Source organism: Sceloporus occidentalis, unplaced genomic scaffold (assembly GCF_023333645.1).
Source record: "Sceloporus occidentalis isolate IW3139 unplaced genomic scaffold, rSceOcc1.0.p SCAF_8, whole genome shotgun sequence".
NCBI classification, from domain to species: Eukaryota; Metazoa; Chordata; class Lepidosauria; order Squamata; family Phrynosomatidae; genus Sceloporus; species Sceloporus occidentalis.
Genome location: NW_028316988.1, coordinates 43,396,440 through 43,419,347, shown reverse-complemented (window position 1 = coordinate 43,419,347; position 22,908 = coordinate 43,396,440). Strand labels below are relative to the sequence as shown.

The 22,908-nt window shown below is 45.0% G+C and overlaps 1 protein-coding gene across 2 annotated transcripts in view; it reads right to left on the bottom strand.

Annotated features, from left to right (window-relative positions):
* LOC149308784 (short transient receptor potential channel 5) overlaps positions 1-22,908 on the bottom strand; it is a 112,159-nt gene that overhangs the window by 5,254 nt on the left and 83,997 nt on the right. For both annotated transcript variants that reach the window (XM_089536461.1, XM_089536462.1), the window contains 2 exons: positions 14,703-15,025; positions 8,099-8,294 (listed from right to left, as the gene is read on the bottom strand). In XM_089536461.1, coding sequence (XP_089392587.1) covers positions 8,099-8,294; positions 14,703-15,025 — 519 coding nt within the window. The remainder of the gene's footprint in view (positions 1-8,098; positions 8,295-14,702; positions 15,026-22,908) is intronic.

The following is a 22,908-nucleotide window of genomic DNA, read 5'->3' as shown; positions in this document are numbered from 1 at the left end:
TGGAAAGGCAACGTCATGCATTTTTGCATGTTTGAGGGGGAAGGACTGGTGTGATTTTGGTGCAAAAACTGCTCAAATAGTGCACCCAAACGTTGGGGAGGTTGGGATCTTTGGAGCTGGGACAGGGCTTTGGAGGCCATCAAGTGACCCATGGGACTTACTTTCCTTCCCCTTTATTAGGTAGAAGGGGGGGGGGGAACAGAGGAATAGAAAATACAGCTGTTAACTGGAACTTTCTCCTTCAGCATCCAGAACAATCTGCATAATGCAACCGAATTTTATGAGGAGCACATTCACTGCACTGAAAATTAGCAGACCACAACCCTCTGCCTTTCAAAAATACAGCAGAACATCATCAGCACTGAGCCAAGCTGGTGTGGCCCATTGCTTATAGCAAGCAAGTGCAAAACTAAGCGAGCGACAGGTGGGAGGAAGGGTGGCAATGTTTATGGTGTGGCGCAGAGTAGGGATGTGACCTACGGGGAACTTGAGAAAGGGCAGTGGACTCTCGTCTTGAGATGGTGACAGCATCACCATAGAAACAAAGGCCACATTGAAATGCTCGGGAAGGTTGGACAGTGGGTTGTAAAAAAGGCCTGAGCAAAAAAAACAAAAAAAAAGTGGAAGAAAGCCACTGGAGTGGAGAGAGTTGCTTGATATAGAATTAACCCATCCAGCTCAGTATTGTCTGCATCAGTACTGGATGTTCATAGAGACGGAAGGGACCACAAGGGCCATCCAGTCCTGCTCTCCACCACGAGGGAAACCACAGCAAAAGTGCCTTTCGAGAGATGAACGTCCAACCTCTATTTAAAACCTTCCAAAGAAGGAGAGCCTAGTACTGTACCTTTTGTAAAAATCTGTGGGTCAAGATCCTACATGGGGTGCATCTGCACTGTCAAAATAATGTGGTTTGACACCACTTTAACTGCCCTGGCTCTACACTACAGGATCCTGGGAGTTGTAGTTATGTGAGGCACCGGCACTCTCTGGAAGAGAAGGTTACAGACCTTGGATAATCCCAGAATCCCACAGGATAGAGCTACACTGGTGTTAAACTGCATTATTTTTACAGTGTAGATGCATCCCCAGTCATGCATAATGTACAAGTTCCACACACAGGACTCCACTATGGCTTCTCTGTTACTATTCTAGTAACATCATTCTGCTGCCATAACTCTCCCCTTCCACAGTTATCCAATGCTGGCGGAGAGGGGGAATAGAGAAACATCTGGACCAATGGGGATGCTTTTGCCTTTATTGCCAATGTGGCTACCTTTGCCATTTCTGATTATTTCTCCTTTCCGTTTTATAATGAATTTCCTTCACAATCTACATTTGCAACCCTCTTGGTCAAGGTAAGTCTTGTGAGATTTAAGGGGTGCATGAAAAACATGATGGACCTCTATATGGCTCCAGATCCTCCCAGAACCCGTCATTTTAACAAATGGAGAAACAGAGGAAGATCATCTCAACCAAGGACTTCAGGGTGGCGTGAGACTCCATTTAACTGATGATTCTGTTACCTATGCAGATGTCCATTTTGGGATGCCATGTGGGTTGGCATTCCCTTCTCCCGTAGCACCCAAAGCCAACATACCAAATATACTCTGAAACCCCCTGTAAGACTATTTCACATTTTGCAGGGGGAAAGGGCAGAGTTGCAGAAGCATCTAGCCTCGTCTCTGTAACCAGACATGAAATGATTACATCTGTGCCAAGATCTGCCAGGGTTCTCTGGAAATGTTAGTGCTGCTGCAATGATTTTGCACCTGGCTACAAGGACATAGCCTTCCTCCTAAGACTTAATGCCAGTGAAATCCTTTGAGAAGTGTTCCCTTTAAGAAATGCATCCCTCTGTTTTCTGGGAGATGTGTTTTTTGGGGGGAATCAGCTTGCATTATCCAAGAAGGAAGGAAGAGGGCATGTTTGATATTTGAAAATGGCCTCTTTGAGTGTTGCAGTTCAGAAACCCTCCACAATGCTCCCTTGTTGGTTAATTCAAATCTGCATTGCTTCACGCACTCAGCACTTTGCAGCTTACTGAGGTTATGTGAAATATCTTTCATTTCTTAGACGTTCCATGGAACAAAGCAAATAAGAATCCTGCCCATCTCTGCCACGAAATTTCCCTCCTGTTCCCCAATTTCTACCATTGCAGAGAGTGAGACGGTGAACATCATTCGACCTGTTATATTTTCTGCTGTGTTTGCCTTATCGTTGGTCCCTTTGCCTAACCCTTTCCTTTGCATGTCTCAACCATATCTCTATGGAAGTTTTAATTTATCGCAACGCAAGAAATTTGGGGACCAAAGGAAAGTTTCATGGGGAGGGCAGGATTCGTATTTGGGGGAACCATATCCTTGTTCCAACTGCTAACACCGACGCTTGGGACCTTTGGAGATAGTCTTTTGGGAATATTTTCCACATGTGCCTTCTCTCTGTGTATCTGTAGTCGCATAAACCTGATTATTTTTTAATCTGCTCCGTAAGATTGCCTGCTACGAGAAGTCCAGCACGCTCGCCATATTCTTTGATCTAGCTCAAATTCAATTCAGACGCCTTCTGCTTTGCTTTTAATATCCAGATAAATCAGGTGCCCGTGAAATCCGTGGGTCAAAATAGTTCTCTGAAGGCACCCGAGAGGAATTCAAGATGGGAAAGAGATGGTCCAAGTCATTTATTTCTCTCTCTGCCACCTCAAGATTTAAAGTGTAAGACAGCGAAAGATGTCGGCCATTCCTTTAGCAAATTCCGCAGAGCAAGGTACGTATGGGGTCGCTTATATAGTATCAAACTGCACTGCTATATGGTATCAAGGTGCATTATTTCTGCAGTGTAGATGTGTCCCTTGTCTCTTCTCGCCTTCAGCGGCTCAGTTTTAGGAGTGCCACTGGCTCTGGGGAGCATCGATTTTTCCGATCCTGATGAGGAATCGCTGGTGTCGATTATGTCCCTTCTATATTATTTTTAGCTTTTTCCTTTCACGTTTGGTCACTTTCCCAGGCAGATCTCTTTAATTATATAGATCTCTCCTCTTTTCCTTTTTTTCGTTTTTTCAAGGTTTGGGAGGAAAGGAAGAAATGTTTGTGGAAGAAAGGAAGAGAGGGATCAGAGCTGCTTTGGCCTTCTGTCTCTTATTTGGCTTAATTAATTCAGCAGCTTGAGAGAACATTAATTTTGCTTGTCAGGTCTGACTCAAGGATGAGCGAAGGCACTGGGGCAGCTTCTTTTATTGAGTCTTCTGGATATTTTGGTGCCTCTCCTGCTACTAAAAGGGATGCCGTTCTGTCTGCCATGCCACACGGGAGCCGTACCCACAGGTCAGGCCCATCTAAAAGAGTGGCACTGCCAAGATTAATTGGAGCAGATTCACTTTCGTAAGGATGACTTTATGCCGCAGGAATCATCCCTGGGTTTCAATTAGGGCAGAATAAAATTCTCCTGCTTTAATTACTTTTAATCTTTCATAGGCACACATGCAATGGTTGGCCAATGGGCCTAGTCCCGTGATGGCGAACCTATAGCACATGTGCCAGAGATGGCACTCAGAGCCCTCTCTGTGGGCACATGTGCCATTGCCCCAGCACAGAGTTTGCCAGAGTTTGTTACTAGAAAGCCAGAGGGACATGGCACTTTGCAATAAATAAGTGGGTTTTGGGTCACAGTTTGGGCACTCGGTCTCTAAAAGGTTCACCATCACTGGCCTAGTCTCTACCAATGGAGAAGACCAAATATGCCATGGTTAACGTTCCTTCTTTTCTCTCCCTTCACTGCACACTTGCTCAGACTATTGGACATTAAAGCACCAACACTGTAGCAGTTAACCTCAAGTTCCCAGGTGCCTCCCTTTTCTATGGGGCATCCATATCTTCCAGATTTTGCAGAGACAGCCCCGATTCATCCTCTGCCTTCTTGCTTTTTCAGCCACTTTTAATGTGTCCCAGTTTCTCTTGCCTCTTTCCCTTTGTCCTCAGCTTATTCTGATGGCTGCAAAGTGATTTTAAAACGCAAACGTCGGATTCATTTCAAAAGCCAAAAGCAGTCTGCATGCATTTCAAAATGCAAAAACAATTTGCAGTCAATTGACTCAGCTGCAGGCAAGGAGAGGAAGGGAAGGAATCCTGCCATTCCTAGTAGACTTAGGCAAAATCAAACAGCATCAGCTTCTCCTAGGTTGCTTGTACCATGCAGTTTGATACCATTTTAACTGCCATTGCTCCATCCAACAGAATACTGGTATTTGTAGTTTTGTGAGGCGCCAGTCCTCTTTAGCAGAGAAGGCTTGTAAAACTACAGTCCCCAGGATTCCATAGGATGGAGCTACGGCACTTAAAGTGGCGTCAAACCGCTTTATGTCCGCAGCGTAGATGCACCCTTAGTTTGTGTGTTCATCCTCATTAATAATTTGAAACACAATTGCTTTCCGCTTGCAAAACGGACATGCAAACGAAACGGCAGCAACTAGGAAGTCAATGCATGTCGTCCGAGTCGTTCCTGCGAAAATCATCTGAACTGTGAATAAAGTCTAATGAGGACTGATTTCACTGCAGACTTGAAATTCCTCCGCATAGGCTCCTTTCAAAAGCCAAGATTACCAAATTTGCTTTTCTCTGATGAAGCACCGAATGGCTGTACTCTGTCAGCATACTTGCTGAGGCTGAGATGGGATTTTCAAGCCCAGCTGTAAGTGCGCCAAAGGTGAGTCCTGCAGCGTGCCAAGGCTCTCTTATATAACTGTGTCTTTCTTTTCTTCTCTTGAAGGCCCAAACTGCATTTCTATAGGCTTAGTTGAAGTTTTGGGGTTGTTTTTTTTTTTTAAAGAGCAAGTGTAGTGTGGTGGTTTGAGTGTTGGACTATGATTCTGAAGACCAGGGTTCAAGTCCCAACATGCTTCTCATGTTGCTGCTTATTTGGTGGGGAGTGGAAGGAGTGGGATGTGGGTTGTGGGTTTCATCCTGTAATGTTTAAAATTGTTTGTCCCTTCCCAAAGAAATTTTTTGCAATTCCCTCCCAGGAGTGTGAAAAATCATCATTGAAAAATACACAACAGCATTCCTAATCTTCGCCAAGCAGAGGAGAAAACTTGGTGAAACATTTCATTTGTCTATGCGGGAATGAAAGACAAGGGTCTATTTGCATCTTAGAAGGTATTTTATAAAAGAAGGGGGTGGAACGGCTCTCAGGTTTTACTGTCTGATTTCCAAAATGTATCCTTTCCAAGCTTGAGCTTTTATCACGCAGGCGCCAAGAAGGGCTCCTTCGGCTCTCCAAAGGCCCTTGCATGGGATGACAGTGAGAGAAATGATGCATCGGATCAGCCGGCCTCATTATCCACCCTGTTGCTTTCTTTGAGTAATGGAGCCACCCAGCCATCCCTCCCTCATAGAGATAAATCCCAATGCCCTCATTGCCATCTTGACACAGTCCTTCTGTAGTCATCCTCCCAGGCTGCCTTTTTCATCTCTTGGAAGATATTTAGAGGAGGAAATGCATCCGTGCAGAAAATGCACTGAATACTTTGAAGTTGAAGCATTTCATGGCCGACATCCATAGTTTTTTGTGGGTTTGGGGGGCTACGTGGCCATGTTCTAGAAGAGTTTATTCCTGATGTTTTGCCAGATTCAGATTCTCTGAAGATGGCATTCATGGATTGCAGATCCCAGAATCCTCCAGCCAGCATGAATGTTTCTAAGCCATGGACCTGAGCTTTGCTTGTTAGCCATGCACCCTTCCCCCCGACCCATTCATACATGGGACCACAAAGAGGGGTGTCCACTTTGGGTCTCTACATTGAGAAGGCAGAGCATTATGGCCATTCTGCAAGCTCCTTGCACCTTGGTAACTATCAGATTTACCCTCACTGCTGCTTATCAGTGAGGAGGGAACAGAGAGAGGAAGCAATTCAGGCAATGAAGAAGCAATTGGCCTGAGGTCAGATGCAGAAAGAAATGAAGAAATGCTCACAGATGTGAGTGTATCCTCCTGTTCCCTCCCCCTGCAATAGCAATAGCATTTACATTTCTATACCAGTTATCAGTGAATTCAGCACTTTCTAAGCTGTTTGCAATATGTAAGCCAATTGCTGCCACCAAGCTGGGTACCTACGAAAGGATGGAAGGCTGAGCCAACCTTGGAGCCATGGGATCAAACTCACAACCTTGTGGCTGCACAATTGGCATTTAACCACTGTGCCACCAGGGCTCCTTGGAGCCCAGACTAGCCACATTCTCCTCATCTGAATAACCTTCCCCTTCCCTTCCCATTTGTAATCTGTAAAAGCTGTGAACTCTCTGGCATTGGGTGGCCATGTACATACACCATGCCACCACGCCACCCCCATGCCAGCATATAATGCTGGTCTGTACAGCCTCCCATTCTCTAAAGACCAGAGTTTGTTTCCCAGCTTAGCCTTGAAACCCACTCAGTGACCTTTGGCAAGTCACACAATCTCAGCCTCAGGGGAAGGCAATGGCAAATTTCCTCTGAACAAGTCTTACCAAGAAAACCCTGTGAAAGGGCCACCACAACTCAAAAACGACCATAACAAACGTATTGATTCACCATTCAGCAACGAATTCCATGGGTCTTCTCTAGTTGGGACCTAACTACTAGGATCCAGCCCATGGACTATATTTTGAGACTGTGAAAAAGTGGGGGAAATGCAGGTTGGAGCAATGAGATGGCTGATAATTGTATTGCCTGAAGGCGCCCTGATGGGAGCAGACAGCTACTGAAGTTTAAAATAGCTTTGTCCCCAAAGGGGGTGAAATTCTTGCAGTTCAGTACAATGTCTTTTCCCTTAAGCAGTGCAGGGGTTATGCTGGTCACTTGTCCTATTGTGTCTTCTTCAGCTGCTCTTTGTCATTTGTGTAATGTGCCGTCAGGGAACCATCCAGCACTCTATTTCCATTCAGAGCCAGCCCTGACATTAGGCAGATTCAGGTTGTTGCCTGAAAGGTGGCAACAATGGAGGGTGAGAAGAGGGCTGGATGCCACCTGGATTTCTCTGCCCACAACTTAAACTAGTCTCCTGGCTTTGGGTGTATACAGCATGTTGACCCCTTGCCAGTACAGAAGAGTCAGCTTCCAGTCCATTTAGCTTTTGTAAATCGAATTAGATCCATTGCATGGAAAGACTGGATATTGAATCACTGAGGCAAAGAGGTCTGTGTGGATACTTGGCTGATGAAGTGCTCAGAATATGCCTGGAGCAACAGATATATAGAGTTATATATGTCGTCTTTAATGCTGTTGGTGTTTCTGGTATGCATAAGTTCCCCAACAGAAGGAATTGGACATTTCTGCCCAGTGCGTTTTGACAGTATTCATTTCAAGACTGCAGAAGTGAGAGCTCTGGGTGTAATGCAATTGCCCATGGTTGTGCATTGAAGACTGATATGCATGGGTATTGTGCATGCTGGCACACTAATGCACATGCATATCGCACATTGAAGTATATTCTGCATTGATACACATGCACGTTTGGTTGCATATTTGGTTGCACAGCATCACAATTCACTACATTACAACTATGTGACTCCCTGAAAATAGTAGCAATTTGTATAACACACTCGTCCCTCTGCACTGACTTGGTTGGGCAAATAACCCACTCTGAAAAAATCTTGCCAAGAAAACCCTTTGATAGGATCACAACTGCAAATTTTGATGTTGGGTCCTCTAGTCATTTCTGACTTATGTTCAGTTAGGCTGAATATCTCCCAAAACTACAGATCCCAGAATTCCATAGCATTGAACCAGTGCCAATTAGATCTAAGTAGCACATGTTGAACAAGCAGCATGAATAGGACAAATCCGGCCAAGAAAAGCCTTGCCTTAGGGTCACCATAAGTCAAAACCACTTGTAGGAACACAACCACAACAATGAAGCACATGTCAAATTCTGCCCATATTTTTCTCCAAGTTGAACTTGGAGGAAGAAACTATAGTCCTTTAAGTATGCAGAAGAGGTCAAGTAGCTGTTTCACAAACTGGGTCACCTTCTGTGACGTCACCAGGAAACAGTCAACAACACATACAGCCAACGAAATGCATACGTTCCACAAAAACCAAGATGGAAGCCACGCTGTTGACTTACGGCGATGAGCTGGTAGGAGTTGTTCATCATCGCTATGAGCATGTTTAGCAGGACCACCAGGGAGATGACGTTGTACGTGCCGAACATCGTCGCCCCGACAAACTCCGTGAATTCGTGCCTGGCCTTCACGTTCGTGACGTAGAGATTCAACAGTCCAAACACAGACCAGAAGAGAGACTGGAGAGTTTCAAAGAGCCTGCAAAAGACAAATGATCTTTTACTGGTTGTGTCTTGTCCTGAACTATAAATAGATTAAGTAGACAGGGTGATCATTCATTATCTGTAGTTACATCTATATCCCATTTTTCCTCCAGTGAGTTCAAGACGGAGTACTTGAGCTGCTCCAACACTGTGGTTAGCTCCTTTCATCTCCAAACTAAAACTAAGAGTTGATTTTATTGGATCAAACTAGAGTAGATCTATTGAACCAATAAAATTTACATCAGTGTTGACTTAAAGGCAATTGATTCAATAGGTCCATTCTGCTATAGTCAGGATGAGTGCTTGGATCTAGGGCAAAAAAACCAGAGAAGTGTCTGAAAAGTGTCCACCAACGTGAGTCCTGTTTCCGGAGTTCACAGTAGGATATGGAGTCAAAGCCTATTTAATGTGGCAGAGGAACTAACTGTCCTTACAGACTGAACTTCCAGTAGGAAATATATATATATCTACCTCAAAACGGCAGCTTCCTTCTAAAGTTTCCAAAGCAAAGCAAGTGTCAGATCTCATTTCAACAGCACGGCTCTCTTCTACTTTTGAGTGGCTATGGAAGAAACTCCATTCCAGTTATCAGTCACACTTCAGAAATGCAAGGAACCAGCACCGGAGACAGACAGGTCTTTCCTTCCAATTTCTAATCATGGCAGTACAGCAAACATTGTGTGTGTGTGTGTGTGTGTGTGTGTGTGTGTGTGTGTGTGTGTATAATACAGGTTACAATATATTTGAAGGGTATGCTCGGATCATCTCCAGGTCTCCAACAGAGGGAATACTCTTTGGAGGCGATCACTGTATTATCTTTGATTCCTATGTTCCACATTCAGAATTACACAGTCCATTATGTGCAGATGGACATATTTGACCCATATTCTACATTGGGGTGGACCATGTGCAGCCCTAAACCTGTGGCCCCTGAACCTAAAGACCATCCTTCTAAACCTCAAAGAAAAAAGTGATTTCGGGTGGGTTATGTCCAAAAACTGCATCCAAAGACCCCAAAACATGCAAAAACACCCACCAATACCTCTCCCAGAATTCCCATCCCAATATCTCTGTTTTCAGCCACAAATGGAGGTATTGAAGGGTATCTATGGGTGGGTGCAACCCATGGGGTCAGGGGCAATTGACCCTGGGTCCCTATGCACTTGATCTAGACATTTCTTCAATCCTGAACTACATTCTAGCCCCTCTCGAAGCTGAGACTCCCTCCTCCAAAACCATCTTTCTATCCTTTCCCTGCCATCTTGTGCAGACTGCTACTCCGTGGCAAAGTATGAGGAGACATTTCTCAACACTGCCTTGGATTAAGTTGCTCTCTACTTTGCGGGTGGTCGGCGGGTGGGTGGATTTGATGCAACGGTTGTTGTTTTCAGCACTTGCTCCCCATGTGTTTCATGTTCTGACCCGTGACTCCTTTGGAAATATATTTTCCAGATGGCCCATCAAAGCAGGAGACAACGTGCCAAGAACAGAGAGGCCAAAGCATAAAACTTGAATTACTAACGGGTTGACCTCCTACTTGTCACCAGGGAATATTACACGTTTGAAGAGCGAAGAGTGTTGGTGGGAAGAGATGAAGACCAGCCTTGGAATGTAATGAGGAATAGCATGACAGTGACATATTTCTAACCAGCGGTACACCCTTCCATGCGCTCTCCTGGGACTGGAGTTGATTAAGCGGTTGCTTTTAGCATTTCCCTTAAGAAGCTCGATATTGTTGTTCTTCCATTACGTTTGACTTCAGTGTAGCAAATGTGCAATGGCCCTGGCCCACCTAGATACACATTGCAACGCAGCTCCTTCACGTCGGCCCACAGACTTAATTTCTTGTTTTGCAGGTCGCCCATTCTTCGCGAGGCATTCATGCCGCGGGTCTATTCAGAGAGCAAAATGTCACTCAGCACCGGTGTGTGTGTGTTTCATAATGATGGCTTCGGCATTTAAGATGAGGCAGAACGAACGTCTCTGGTGAGGTGCCAAAATACAATTGCTTTGCGTCCCTCCCATCTCCAGCTTGGAAGGAGGCTGAGGCTTTAATGGCATCCCCCTGTTGCGCCTTTGTTTCCTACGATGACACTTGTCCCATAAAAGCTGAGCCCCCTCGCATTGCGATGTTGTGGGCTGCCAGTCTTCTTTGTCCTTCTCTGTTTTGTTTGTCAGGGTTTGCCTCTGTGTGTGTGTGTGTGTGTGTGTGTGTGTGTGTTTTCCCCTCCAAAGGCCACTGTCAAGTCACAGAGTGCCCTTGCTGTCAAATGGCTCTCCATATCATTTCTTAAGCACTCTATTATGTGTTGGTGCCCTTCTCTGAGAACTCGTAAATGTATTCTATAATCACAATGAAACCTCGGCATTGAAACCGTGCCATTCCCTGGCATCGCAGCATAAAGAGTTAGCACCACGTGGCAGCTGCCAGCCTGTTTTTGACGGCTGGACCCAACTTAGCTAGACCCATTGAATCAATGGGATTTGGCTATACAGTGGGTCTCATACAGTGGGACCTTGATATCCACTGGGGTTTGGTCTGAGGATCTCCTATGGATACCAAAATCTGTGGATGCTCAAGTGCCCATTAAGTACAAAGGCATAGTAAATTGGTACTCCTAATATAAAATGGCAAAATCAAGCTTTGCTTTTTCAAGCTGCGGATGGTTGAATCCATGGATAAAGAATCCGTGGATATGGTGGGACAATGATATTTGATTCAATGACTAACCTGTCGGATTCAGGCAATTGTCTTGTCTGAAACCCCAGCTCACTTTTCAAGGAACTGAGCTAGAAGCATTTGTGTAGGTTGCCATGTTGTACAGAAAACATCACAAGCCAACAGAGTATTGCCAAACCAAATGGAGAGCCCCATGCCACGGATTGGAAAGACTATTCAATAATATTCAACAAATGTTTGAAAAATGTGTTTCTCTGATGTCAGGAAACTTTAGCAAGGAGAATCCTGGACTGATGAGAATCTTCCCTATTTGGAACTTATTCTACATAGAATTCACATGCGTTTTGTGTGCAGAAACACTGTTTTCGGTACAAATTTTGCACAGAATAAGTCCCGAGTTACAACATCTTCTGCACAGAAAACGTGACCAGCAGGTGAGGGCTTTCTCTCAATCCTACATCCTTTGCAGTTGGCTTTAACTAAGTTATGTTTTTCACAGTTATGTTTTAATACCAGTATTATTTAATCCTTTTAAAAAACCTTTTTAAATTCATGGTTTTAGTAGTATCCTTTTTAAAAAAATATTATTGTAAGCCGCTTTGAATCCCATTTTGGGAGAACGGCGGGATATAAATCCAATAAGTACATAATAAATCATCAGAAATAGTATTTCGGCACAGAAGCATTATTTTCTGTTTAGAAAATGCAGCGTCCTGCGTTGAAAATTCTGCTTTCTGTGCAAAAACTGCACAATAACCCATGCACAAATTTTGCACAGAATTAGTACTGAACTGCGAATGGAGGAAGAAGATTGCAAAGTGAAGTCGAAGGCTTTCATGGCCGGCATCCATAGCTTTTTGTGGATTGTGGAAACTATAGAAGATTGCAAACTTCACTCATTGTTTCCTTTAAGAATGAAATGAGCAAAGACTCACATTCTTTACTGTGATGAGCAAACTGCGCTCTGGTTAAAATCTGAGCTCTGTCTCTGTCTCGGTTTTAGGTAAACCACTATCTATCCTTCCCAGCTGGCGTCTGCATTATAAAGATAATACAACCAGCCCGACATTATGAGGTTGGCTGTCTCAGTTCTCCCGAACGGTTGTTGCTCTCATTTCGCCTGACATGCCTGATGGGTGACAAGGGACCGAACAAAAAGGACGGGATGTTCCCAACGTTACTCTAGCCTTTGAAAGGCGATAGCACCAATGTTTGGAAGGGATGGCAACACTTGACATGAGTTACTTTGGGTTACAGCGAAGCGTGGTATCACCATTTATCTTCTCTGGCTTTTAAAAATCTGGGTATGTGTGTTTAAATGCTTTTTAAAATAACATCAAACCATTAAAAATAAAACTGTAATCAGTTTTTATTATATTTCCAAATGTCAGCTATTAAGCGTTCCTTGAAAATAATCTGGTTCGAAGCAATATCTGAATGCCATACAAGCGCATTGAAAGGTTCGGCTGTAATTGTTTTAAAAATAGAGTCCGCGGCTATCTATCAAATATATTGAATTGCTTCCTCGCCCCCCAGAACAAAAACAGACAATGAGAGATATGGCTTTGGGAGCTTAAAATATGGGTCATGGGGAGCATCTATAGTCTGCTTTGCCCTCCGCTGTGGTATAGAGGCATTTGTAGAAGCTTCTCGGTTGTCCCCAGCTTCTTCCAGGCACTCCATGGTTGTGTTGGGGGTGAGACCAGAAGAAAGAAGGTGAGCTCCTTGGGAAGGGAGACAGAGCTTTATACTCCATTTCCCCATGGAGGATCTCAGCTTCTCTGCCATGAAGCTCTCCTGTTTACAGCTCTTTGCATGCTTCCTACTCATGGGAGCATGGTTGCAACCAAAGGATGTTCCATGAGATGGAACCAGGCCAAGATGCTGAAGAAAGAAGAACCACATAGTTTTTAGGAACACTCCCAAGGTTCTTCACCATGATGTTTGGTTTGGGTACTGGACTAGGAGACCAGGGATCTCTTTGCACAGACCCTTGAGAACAGGCCCAGAGTGGAACAAAAGGTGGCAGAAAGGGTACTCTGCTGCCGCCAGAGGTCCCTATTCTGTCCCCCCTCCATCCCCCAGAGGAACTGTTCTGAACAGTTCCTGAAAATTGCCCTCTGGGGGACAGATGGGGAATGGAATGGGAACTTCTGTCGTCGTCGTCAGTATTCTGGCATGCGGTAAAATGCATCCTTTCCCCATTCCATTCTTTCCCCATTCCACACCAGATCAGGGTTGCAGCAACTGCATGCCACAGCCCTGATCCGGTCTTTCAAGGGCACAAAAAGGAGCCACAAAAAGCGGCTTCTTTTTATGCCCTTGAAAGGATGCCATCACTGCAGTGGTGTGGCTATATGGAGCTGCTTCAGCACTGCATTGTATGGACACAGAGCTGGAGGATCACCACGATACCATGTGCCATGTGGAGCAACAAGTGGCATCATGGCACCCTGGGGGCGGGAGTTGAGGAGTGCGTCAATTGGACACGATGCCCCAACTCCGCCCGCAGGTCGGCTTTTCAGACCAGTCTGTACAGGGCCTGAGACTACTTTAAGTGCTGTAGCGATACACAATCAGGCAAACCTTCAAGGTTGAGTGATATCATTAAGCAGCAACCACAGTTGCTCAGAGCTTGTCACCCACACACACATACGCACAAACCCTGTTCTCCTGTTTGGAAATTACAAATTGCTACACCTGGTATAAATCAATTAACCTATGAAAATTTCAGCAAGCTGCACAAGCAGTGAGAAGGCTCTCTCCCTAACTGCAGGTTTGCATGCAGCCTTGTCTCTCGTCCAAAGCTGGACCCCAAGAAAACTATTGCTCATTGATGATCTACCCAAACTAGGGACTCAAGGCAGCACCCTGAGATCTGGCAACCCTAAATAAGATGCTGCGGACTGGAAGTTATGCCTGCTTATCCAGATTCACATATAAAATACCTGTGGGTGGATGGAATTGTATCATTTTAGCATCCAGAACAGATAAAGAGAGGTGAACCTTTACTCCTCCTCTTTTTCCTTTCCACTTTTGGGAACAGAATGTGAGGCAGGTTCATGGTCTGGCCAAGTGGGGCCGAAGTGATTATGTTCTTATCTGAACATTGCAAAAATATATAGCTTTATATACACACACAAAAAGAACAACACACCAGGATCAACGGGAAGAAAACGGCTTATAATGTCAAACACAGTGTCTCCTATTTTTTTAAAGGGCAACTGCCTCTGAGCGATCGCCCTCCTCACTCCCCCTTGATTTACTAATAGGAATGTTATGGCGATTTAACGGACGACACACAGACCCTTTTAAGGATTTGGTCTCGAAATGCTGAGAAGGACGAGGAGGGTTACTCTGTGGATAAGCCCTGGCACTTTGTTCTCTTGCGATATGCAAATACTAATTATAGGAATTAGAGCTCCAGGAGATCTTGCACCAGTATGTATGCATGATGACCATCTTTCGAGGGCCTGGTGGAACCAGTTTGATGCTTGCTCCGTCCCTTTGCAGAACGTCTGGCTGAGATAACTCAAGCCAGGCTTACATAACCCAGACAAATAGTGCTGACGCGCTTCCCTATGAATAAATAAAGGCATTTTCACTATATACCAGCAGCTGCCAAGCATGCAAAGCCCACTAAAGAGAGAGAGAGAGGAAAAAAGACAATGACATCCAGAGGTCAGGAAAAAGGAACGGCACAAGAAAAAAGAGGCATCTTACGTGGAGAAAGCATTGTTCTGCTTCTCGCATCGGATCCCCTTGCAATTGTTGGGCTCTTCGGAGGCATTGGTCTCATAATAGAAATAGAGCTGGTTGAGTCCATTGGCGAAAGCCAGTAGCACCAAGCAGTAAATAAAGAGGAACTTGAGGATGTCTAGCAGCATGCGTCCCAGAGAGATCTGGAGAGGTCCCAGGTGAGAGTTTGCTGTAAACAGGGAGATGAGACGCAAGGAGCTTAAAATGTTTGATATTGCAAAGAGGGCTTCTGCAATGAGGGTGGGGTGCCACATTTCCCATTCCTCCCTTGGACGGGAACCATTGTACTGCAAGAAACAATAGGGGAGGGGGGAGGAAAGGAATACAGAGTGAATGGTTGCAGTCAAAGACATCCGGCGACAACATTTCTCTTCTCGCAATACTCTGCATGCTCCCGAACATGATGACACACCTGCCAACATTTCACTGCTGTGGCCCAGCAAAATCAGAATGTGGTCCAAATGGCAAACATTGCTAAGGAGGAAGAACATACAAGCTAGGAGAGGGTGCAACAGTTTGCTTTGGGTTGAGCCTACTGGAAGTGAGAAGACTTTCCTCTCCTCTCCTCTCTTTTCCTTTGCTGAGTTGAGTGAAAACTACTTCTGAATTTTGAACTCAATCTGCAGCATTTCAAGCAAGCTGAGAAAAGAAGGAGGAAGAGAAACAAACCAAGACTTAAAACAGGACATAGTTGGATGGTACGCTATGGCAAGCAGTGGTAGCTCATGGATTGGGCTATATGTGTTGTATATATAAAACATTACCCTGAAATGGTGGTCAGGCAATGATCCAGTTCTCAGTCCATGAGCTGCCCATGAATTCAAATTGCATTCAATGGAAGGGGGGCCATTTATACAAAAGCAAGGAAGGAGCTGTTTGGCCTCTGTCCTTTCACCTCATGTTTTTCAGACTACAGAAATAGAGCTGGTTGAGGCCATTGGTGGAAGCCAGTAATAAGAATGCACCAAACCCTGGTATCAGCTGGAGTTTGGTTCCAGGTCCCCCCATGGATACCAAAATCCATGTATGACCAAGTTCCATTATATACAACGGTGTAGTAAAATGGTGTCCCTTAAATAAAACCGCAAAATCGTGTGCTTTCCATAGTGGTAGAATTCAAAGATATAGCCGTGTTAGTCTGTAGAATCAGTCTGCAGAGAGATCTTGTAGCGCTTTTGAGGCTAACTGAAAGAAAGAATTTGGCAGCATGAGCTTTCCTAGACTTCAGTCTGTTTCCTCCAAATGCATCTGAAGAAGTAGAGATACATCTATGAAAGCCCATGCTACCAATGTCTTTCTTTCATTTAGTCTCAAAGGTGCTACAAGATCTCTCTATGCAAAATCAAGGTTTGCTTTTAGGAGATATATAATCAAGCCGTGAATAGTGGAATCCATGGATGCAGAATTCATGGATATGGAGGGCCAACTGTAAAAGCACAGAAGCTTTGAGCCACATCATGGATTTTCTGGACAGAAAATGAATTTTCTGTGCAGGAAATGGCTTCTTTGTATAGTTCTGCAAAGGAAATAGTGTTTTGCACAACAAACAGAACACCAAGCTATTCAAGGACAAGCATGAACAGCTCAGTAAAATGCAGGAAGGACATTTGGCTGAAACACTGTTTCTTGCAGATTCGAGGCAATCATTTTAAGAATAACAGCTCTGGGATAACTATTGAATGGTCATGTGTAGAAACCATAGGGAATTGCTCTGCTTTGACCACATTTGGAGAACGGGTGACACAGAACGTGACCAGCAATGACCGGCAAAGGCCATCCAGGTAATATTTGGGTCAGTTGCAAGTCAGGCAATATGATTCAGTCTGCCACAGATGGGTACGCAGGGAATCGAAATGTATTTTTCTATGCTCATGGGAGGGAGGGGGTGAAATATTTTGAACACCGTGTTCCCTCAGCATGGCAAGTGATCCTTTTGAGCGCATCCAAAAGGATCTGGAGCGTGCCCAAGGAAAAATGGAGATCAGAAATGAAAGCAACATGCCACCAAGTCAAGATATGAAATGAGAAGTAATATCTTTCCAATAAGAAATATGCATATTTTCTAAAACGTCGGTAACCACTGAAGGGGACTCTCTTTGCATCCCTTTGGGATGTAATTCATTTACACATCCCTTGCTCAGACCAGAGGCCAAGTGATGGTAATAACTATTTTTTGACAATAACTAAGGCAAGATTCTATGAGTCTATGTTCTATGATTCTAAGAGATGGACATCATGCTACCCACAGACTGCATGTGGTCCCTGGAGCCCACTTTTCTGACCCTTGAGCCCCCTAACCTTCTTTAGTTTTTGCACATGCATGAACAAGCATGAGAAAGCCTCCATCCAACCCCTACAAACACTCCAGAACTCTGTACTATCCCCGCAATACCTCCACTTTACGGCAGTGCTCTTCTCAAAATGGTGAATGTTTGGTGACCATTTTGAGAGGGACTGTGGAGGAAAATGGTGAACCTTCAGTCTTTCTGAAAGTTGGGGTTGCCGCCCCTGGAGACCATTGGCAGGATGACCAGATGTCCTAACCACAAAGGAGGACAAGGCACCGCAAGATGTAAGGCCTTCGATAAATTCCAAATACCTCTGTATCCACAGATTCCTTATCCATGGATTCAACCATCCACGGCTTGAAAATATGAATTCCAAATATGTATATGCAAACCTCGGGTTTGCCAATTTATATAAGGGACACCATTTTACTATGCCATTGTATACAATGGGACTTGAGCATCCATGGATTTTGGTATCCACGGAAAGTCCTGGAACCAAACCCCAGCGGATACCAAGGACCCCTTGTGAAAACTAAAAATGCTCACATAAATTCATGTTCCTGAGTCAAGCTCAAAATGGAGGATATTTTGGAATGCCTCCTGGACAGAGGGCTGAAATATAAGACATGTCCTGGAAAAGGAGGACATCTGGTCACCCTGTCATTGGCCACTGCACAACTGCTCACTCATGAATGAGACATATATATCCTTAAAGGAACGAATGCAGTTAATCATGATGCGTCAGAAAGCAAAGCATTTTGTTTAGTAATTGCAACTTCAATGGTATGTTTATGGGCACTTGAGCTCTCATGACTTATTTCTAAAGTAACTTTAGAAAATGCAGAGCCATGGTAACTGTGGCTAAGATCCTCGGATGCTCTTTTTAATTAATAACCAGCCAGACTTCAGGGAAGGCTGTTTGAAACATAACTAGCACTGCAAGATGCCTAAAGCAAAACTCAGGTCAAATATAGAGCTGCTGCTCAGGCAAAGCATCTGAGGGATGTTAGGAGAACAAAAAAAGGAGGCCTGAATCAATCTGGGATTTTTCAAATGGACTGGCCTTCAGGTTTTTGCCTTCAGTGAAATGTCTGAAGTCTTGCAGTTCTACTTATTTGCTGCTTGGTTCAATTCCAGGTTTGGATTTACATTCAAATTGCATGGGCACATATCCGTCTTTTCCAACATGCAATTTTTAACTTCCAGAGACCAGAGGTAGAATATGCTGGAAACGGGCTGAGAGGTAAAATGCAAGCATCTCTCCAAAATAAAAATGTCCCCCAACGAAAGGTCCCTTCGGCCTTCACACTTCTGTCATTGCATTAATGTAAGACTTGTAGTCAGGCCTTTAGAAACAAGAGCTTAGGACATCCAAAGAAAAGGAGCAGACAAAGTGGCCAACAGAAAGCAAACACAACAGAGCTCTAGGTGTGAAATGCTAGAAATTTGGAAACAGAAGTAAAAAATTAATGGAAAGGAGGAATTCTTTTTGGTGGCACATCCCTAACCTGGTTTGTGGAGGGCCCTTTAAATGCATGCATTTGACTCTTTGCTGGTCTTTTAAATGATGTGATGAGCCCCGAGAAGAATGTCCGCCAGGGGAAAGGGATGCCAAAGGGATCCTCAATGGTGCCAAATCCTTTTTTGCCATTTGGACCAAGCCTCCCCAAAGACATTGGCTCTGGGCCAGTGTTTCTGCTGACCCCTAAAGAAAAAGAACTCAACCAAGTTTAATAACTTTTGCCAGCTTGAAGGACAAACTGAAATTAGTCTGTTATAAAAAGGAAAATCAATGCTGCATCCTTCTTGTGTCCTATGGAGTAATTCTGGCCATTCTTGTGCCAAATCGCTGGAGGTACTTTTCCAGAGACTTTTCTGGAAAAAGCAGGGGTCTGATCTCAGAGGACATCTACAATCCAGAGTTACAGAAAGCTGGTGCTACTGTCCAGTTTTGTGTAAATTGAAAAGGGATGTTGAGAAGCTGGAGCATGTCCAAAGGAGGGCCATGAAAATGGTGAAAGGTTTGGAAACTATGTCTTATGAGGAGCTGGGGTATGTTTAGCCTGGGGAAGAGATGGTTAAGAAGTGATATGATAGCCCTGTTTAAGTATCTGAATGGAGGTCTTATTGAGGATGGAACAAGCTTGTTTCCTGCTGCTCCAGAGAAAAGGACATGGAGCAGTGGGTGCAAGCTAAAGGAAAAGAGATTCCACCTCAACATTAGGAAGAACATCCTAACAGTAAGAGCTGTTTGACAAGGGAAGACAGAGTGGTGGAGTCTCCTTTGGAGGTCTTTCAACAGAGGCTGGATGGCCATCTGTCAGGGATGCTTTGATTGAGAATTCCTGCATGGCAGTTTGGGGTTGGATTGGATGGCCCTTAGAGTTGGAAATGATTCTATGCATCCCAGCATTTCATAGGATAGAACCAGAGCATTCAAAGCAGAACAACAGTGCTCTAACTGTCTAGTGTGGAAGGGCCCCTTGTGTTTGCCAGAGCGCTTCTCTTTTTGCCAGAAGTAGAAGGGGCTGTTCATTACCTTCTTTGAGGGAGAAGGTATCTCTAGCATGCTCTCCCTCCTCAGAGGGCCAGGTAATGGAGGAAGGTCCAAACATCTCCAGGACAAGGATATTTTTGTCTTCCAGAGTATCCTGGCCTATGCAGACAGGGCCTTAGATGATCATTTTTATCACTGGACTATGATAGCTCAATTGTTTGCAAAAAATGTGGTCTGGGTTTTAGTAATAGTGATTTCAAAGGCACCGTCTCAGGTGCTGAACCCATTTGGGGACTTGGGGGTTAACATTTTAAATGCCTTCTTTCAAGCTGAAACTCAAAGCAGGAGTTTATTCATGGCTGCTCCTGACCCTAGCTGCCACTGGCTTTAATTATTATTTTTATTGGTTGATCACAGCAATATATTCAATGCAAAATATATATATATGCTTCCAGACGACCGTTCATAAATGCAAAGAGGAAAATGACGTCTGGAAAAGCTGTGGGGTGCCAAACGCCAAACAAGGATGGCTTTACGCAAGAAAGCCACAAGCCTTGGAAGCCAAATGGAGCAGTGGGTTATTTTAGGTCAGCAAGGAAAGAAGGGGGGGAAGTGTACGCCAGGCAAGAGAGAACCATGTTGTATTTCATGCTCTTCCAAGAGAGTCATTCTTAATATCCACCCACAGCAGATTTTGCACTGGATGCGAATGCTGGCGCAACGGTTTAAAGGCCTCCAGCAAGGCTTGCTTCTTAATCACAGCAATGGCTCCAAATGGAGAGGGGTGCTTGAAGTGCACTGATAACTCTCTAATAAATACCGACTCGCATGGGTTGAGATTTTTCTTTTCTCTTCTTGCCCTTGATCTACTAGTATTGCCTGCCTGTGTTATCTGATGGTTAATTTTCAGAATGGGGAAAAGCAGTTGTTCCATTGCCATCCTGCAACATGCATCGATCCAAGTAAAGAGGAACCCATCTCTCTATTATACTGACTGGGATACAGGAGAAGTCCCCCTTTTGTTACCGGAGAAACATATGAGGCTCCTTGAAAACTATATTAGGGCCTCATTCCCACTACCTTTTAAACTGGGTCGTGAATCAGTTTTAACCCGTTCAAATGACCCTGGTTCCCACTTAATCCAAATTGTTGAAGCGATTCCGAGAGGGGGGACCATGCGCTAAACCCATTTAACCCACCTTTTTGACGCTGATTTTTCCCCCGCTTCTTTTTTGATAAATCGAATCTGCGCAAACGTTAACCACATGCAGATTGGATTCAAATTTCCCCTTCGGCCGGCTGGAACTGAATCATTTAGAATCAGTTCATTTGTGAATGGAAACCACAAGTGGATTATTTGGGAGGGGAAAAATATGATCGGGGGAAATATAGTGGGAAAAAATGCAATCGGGGCAAATGTAGTGAGAACTGTCTAATCGATCCAGCGACTCGGATCGTACACCGATTTATCTGTAATTGGGAAAGGGGCCTAGGAGACACAACGTCAGGAAATGTCCTTCACTTTTGGTTTTCTTGCTGGCTTTTGCCATGTTTCTTATTACCTCTGTACATGATGGGTCAATAAAGATTTGAAACCTGGTTAAGAAGGTACCATGGTTAGTGCTGCTTCACACACAACGCTAAGTCATGGTTGAGTAGGGTTGCCATAACCCGGCTGCACCCGTGACTTTCCCGATTTTGGGGGCCCCGGGCCCCTCCCGGCACGGGTGCAGCCCAAAAACTGGGACCCCCCCCCCCGGTTGCAGCCAAGTTGCTGCAGCCTGCAGGGCCTCGCTGCCTTCCTCCTCCTCCTTGGGGAGGCAGGGAGGAAGAGGAGGGCAGCGAGGCCTGCCAGGGTGGAGGAGGCGCCTCCCCGCGCGCCTGCACCACCCTCCTCCTCCATCCCCTCGCCCCCAGGCTTTGCGCCCGCCCACAGCATGGAGGAGGCGAAGACGGACGGAGCCAGCGCCTCTTGCGCGCAGGCGCGCGGGGAGGAGGAGAAGAGGGGGTGGAGGAGGCGGGGGAAGGTGGCGCGCCCGCGCGCAAGAGGCGCTGGCTCCGTCCGCCTTTGCCTCCCCGTGCGGCCGCGCCACTCACCTCCTCCTCCGCCGCCCCCTCTTCCCCAGGCCGCGCGGCCACGTGGAGGAGGCAAAGCTGGAGGCGGTTCGCCTCCTGCGCGCAGCCGCGTGCCACCCTCCTCCTCCGCCCCGTCCACCCCAGCCCCCAGGCGAATGGAGGAGGGGGAGAAGGAGGAGAAGGAGGAGGAGGGGGAGGAAAAGGAGGAGGGGAAGGAGGTGGTGAGTGAGTGGCCAGAGAGGCCTCAAGGTGGGTTTTTTTGGGGTGCTTTTAATGGTAACAAGTCTCCCTTACTTTGACAGTGATAGTGTAGTGGTGATGATGATGATGCTGAAGATGATATGAGTGGGTCAGCTTGAGAGGCATGCAAGCACTGTTTCAGAAGCCGAGAGAGTGTGACTTTCCAAAGTGCCTTTTCTGTGTGGTTTTGGTTCTTTAATGGTGATATTGATATCAGAAAGCCTCTGAGGCTTGGCCAATGTAAGTTGCTGTGATTTTTACAATCTCATGCGCAGTGAAGAAAAACCACAGTCCCTTGACACACACTTCTGAGAAGTACACTTGCTGCAAGAACGGTGAAACCACCTTGACATGGAAGTCCATTTCTGTCATTTGTCTAGGAATAATGCCCAAATGTCCTCCATTTTGATCATGCCTAAGAAACAGGCATTTATATTAACATTAAAAAAAAAAACCATCAATTTTTTCGTGTGTCCTCCATTTTTAAAAAATGTGTCCTACATCTTAAAAACCTTGTCCTACATTTGTCTTACATTTGTCCCAGTTTGGAGGTCCTGACTTATGGCAACCCTATGGTTGAGGCCAACAAGGGAACAGCGTTTGTATCAGAAAGTGGAGGAAGATGGATGAAGAAGACCCTGAGTTGCTAACGTCTGCTTGCAAGAAGCCACATTTCCATGCTCCATCTCCAATGTAGGTGTGAAGAACCTGCAGCAATCCCAGATTTGGACTACAGCTCCCATCAGACCCAATGACCATCCAATCCAACTATGAGAGCTGGAGTCCAAGAACACCTGGCCAGCCACAGGTTCCCTAGGCCTGTGGTATTCTATCTATCTATCTATCTATCTATCTATCTATCTATCTATCTATCTATCATCTATCTATCATCTATCTATCATCCAGCCTTTCTTCTTGTACAAGATCCAAGCATTTACAAAATAGGGTGCTGTAAAAAAAACCCTCCAAAAACTATTCAGCCACACAAAACAAATTTGTAAAGAACATCAGTTCAGTTTAAAACAGGAGATTTGAACAGTATAAAATGCAAGTAATACAAAGTAAAAAA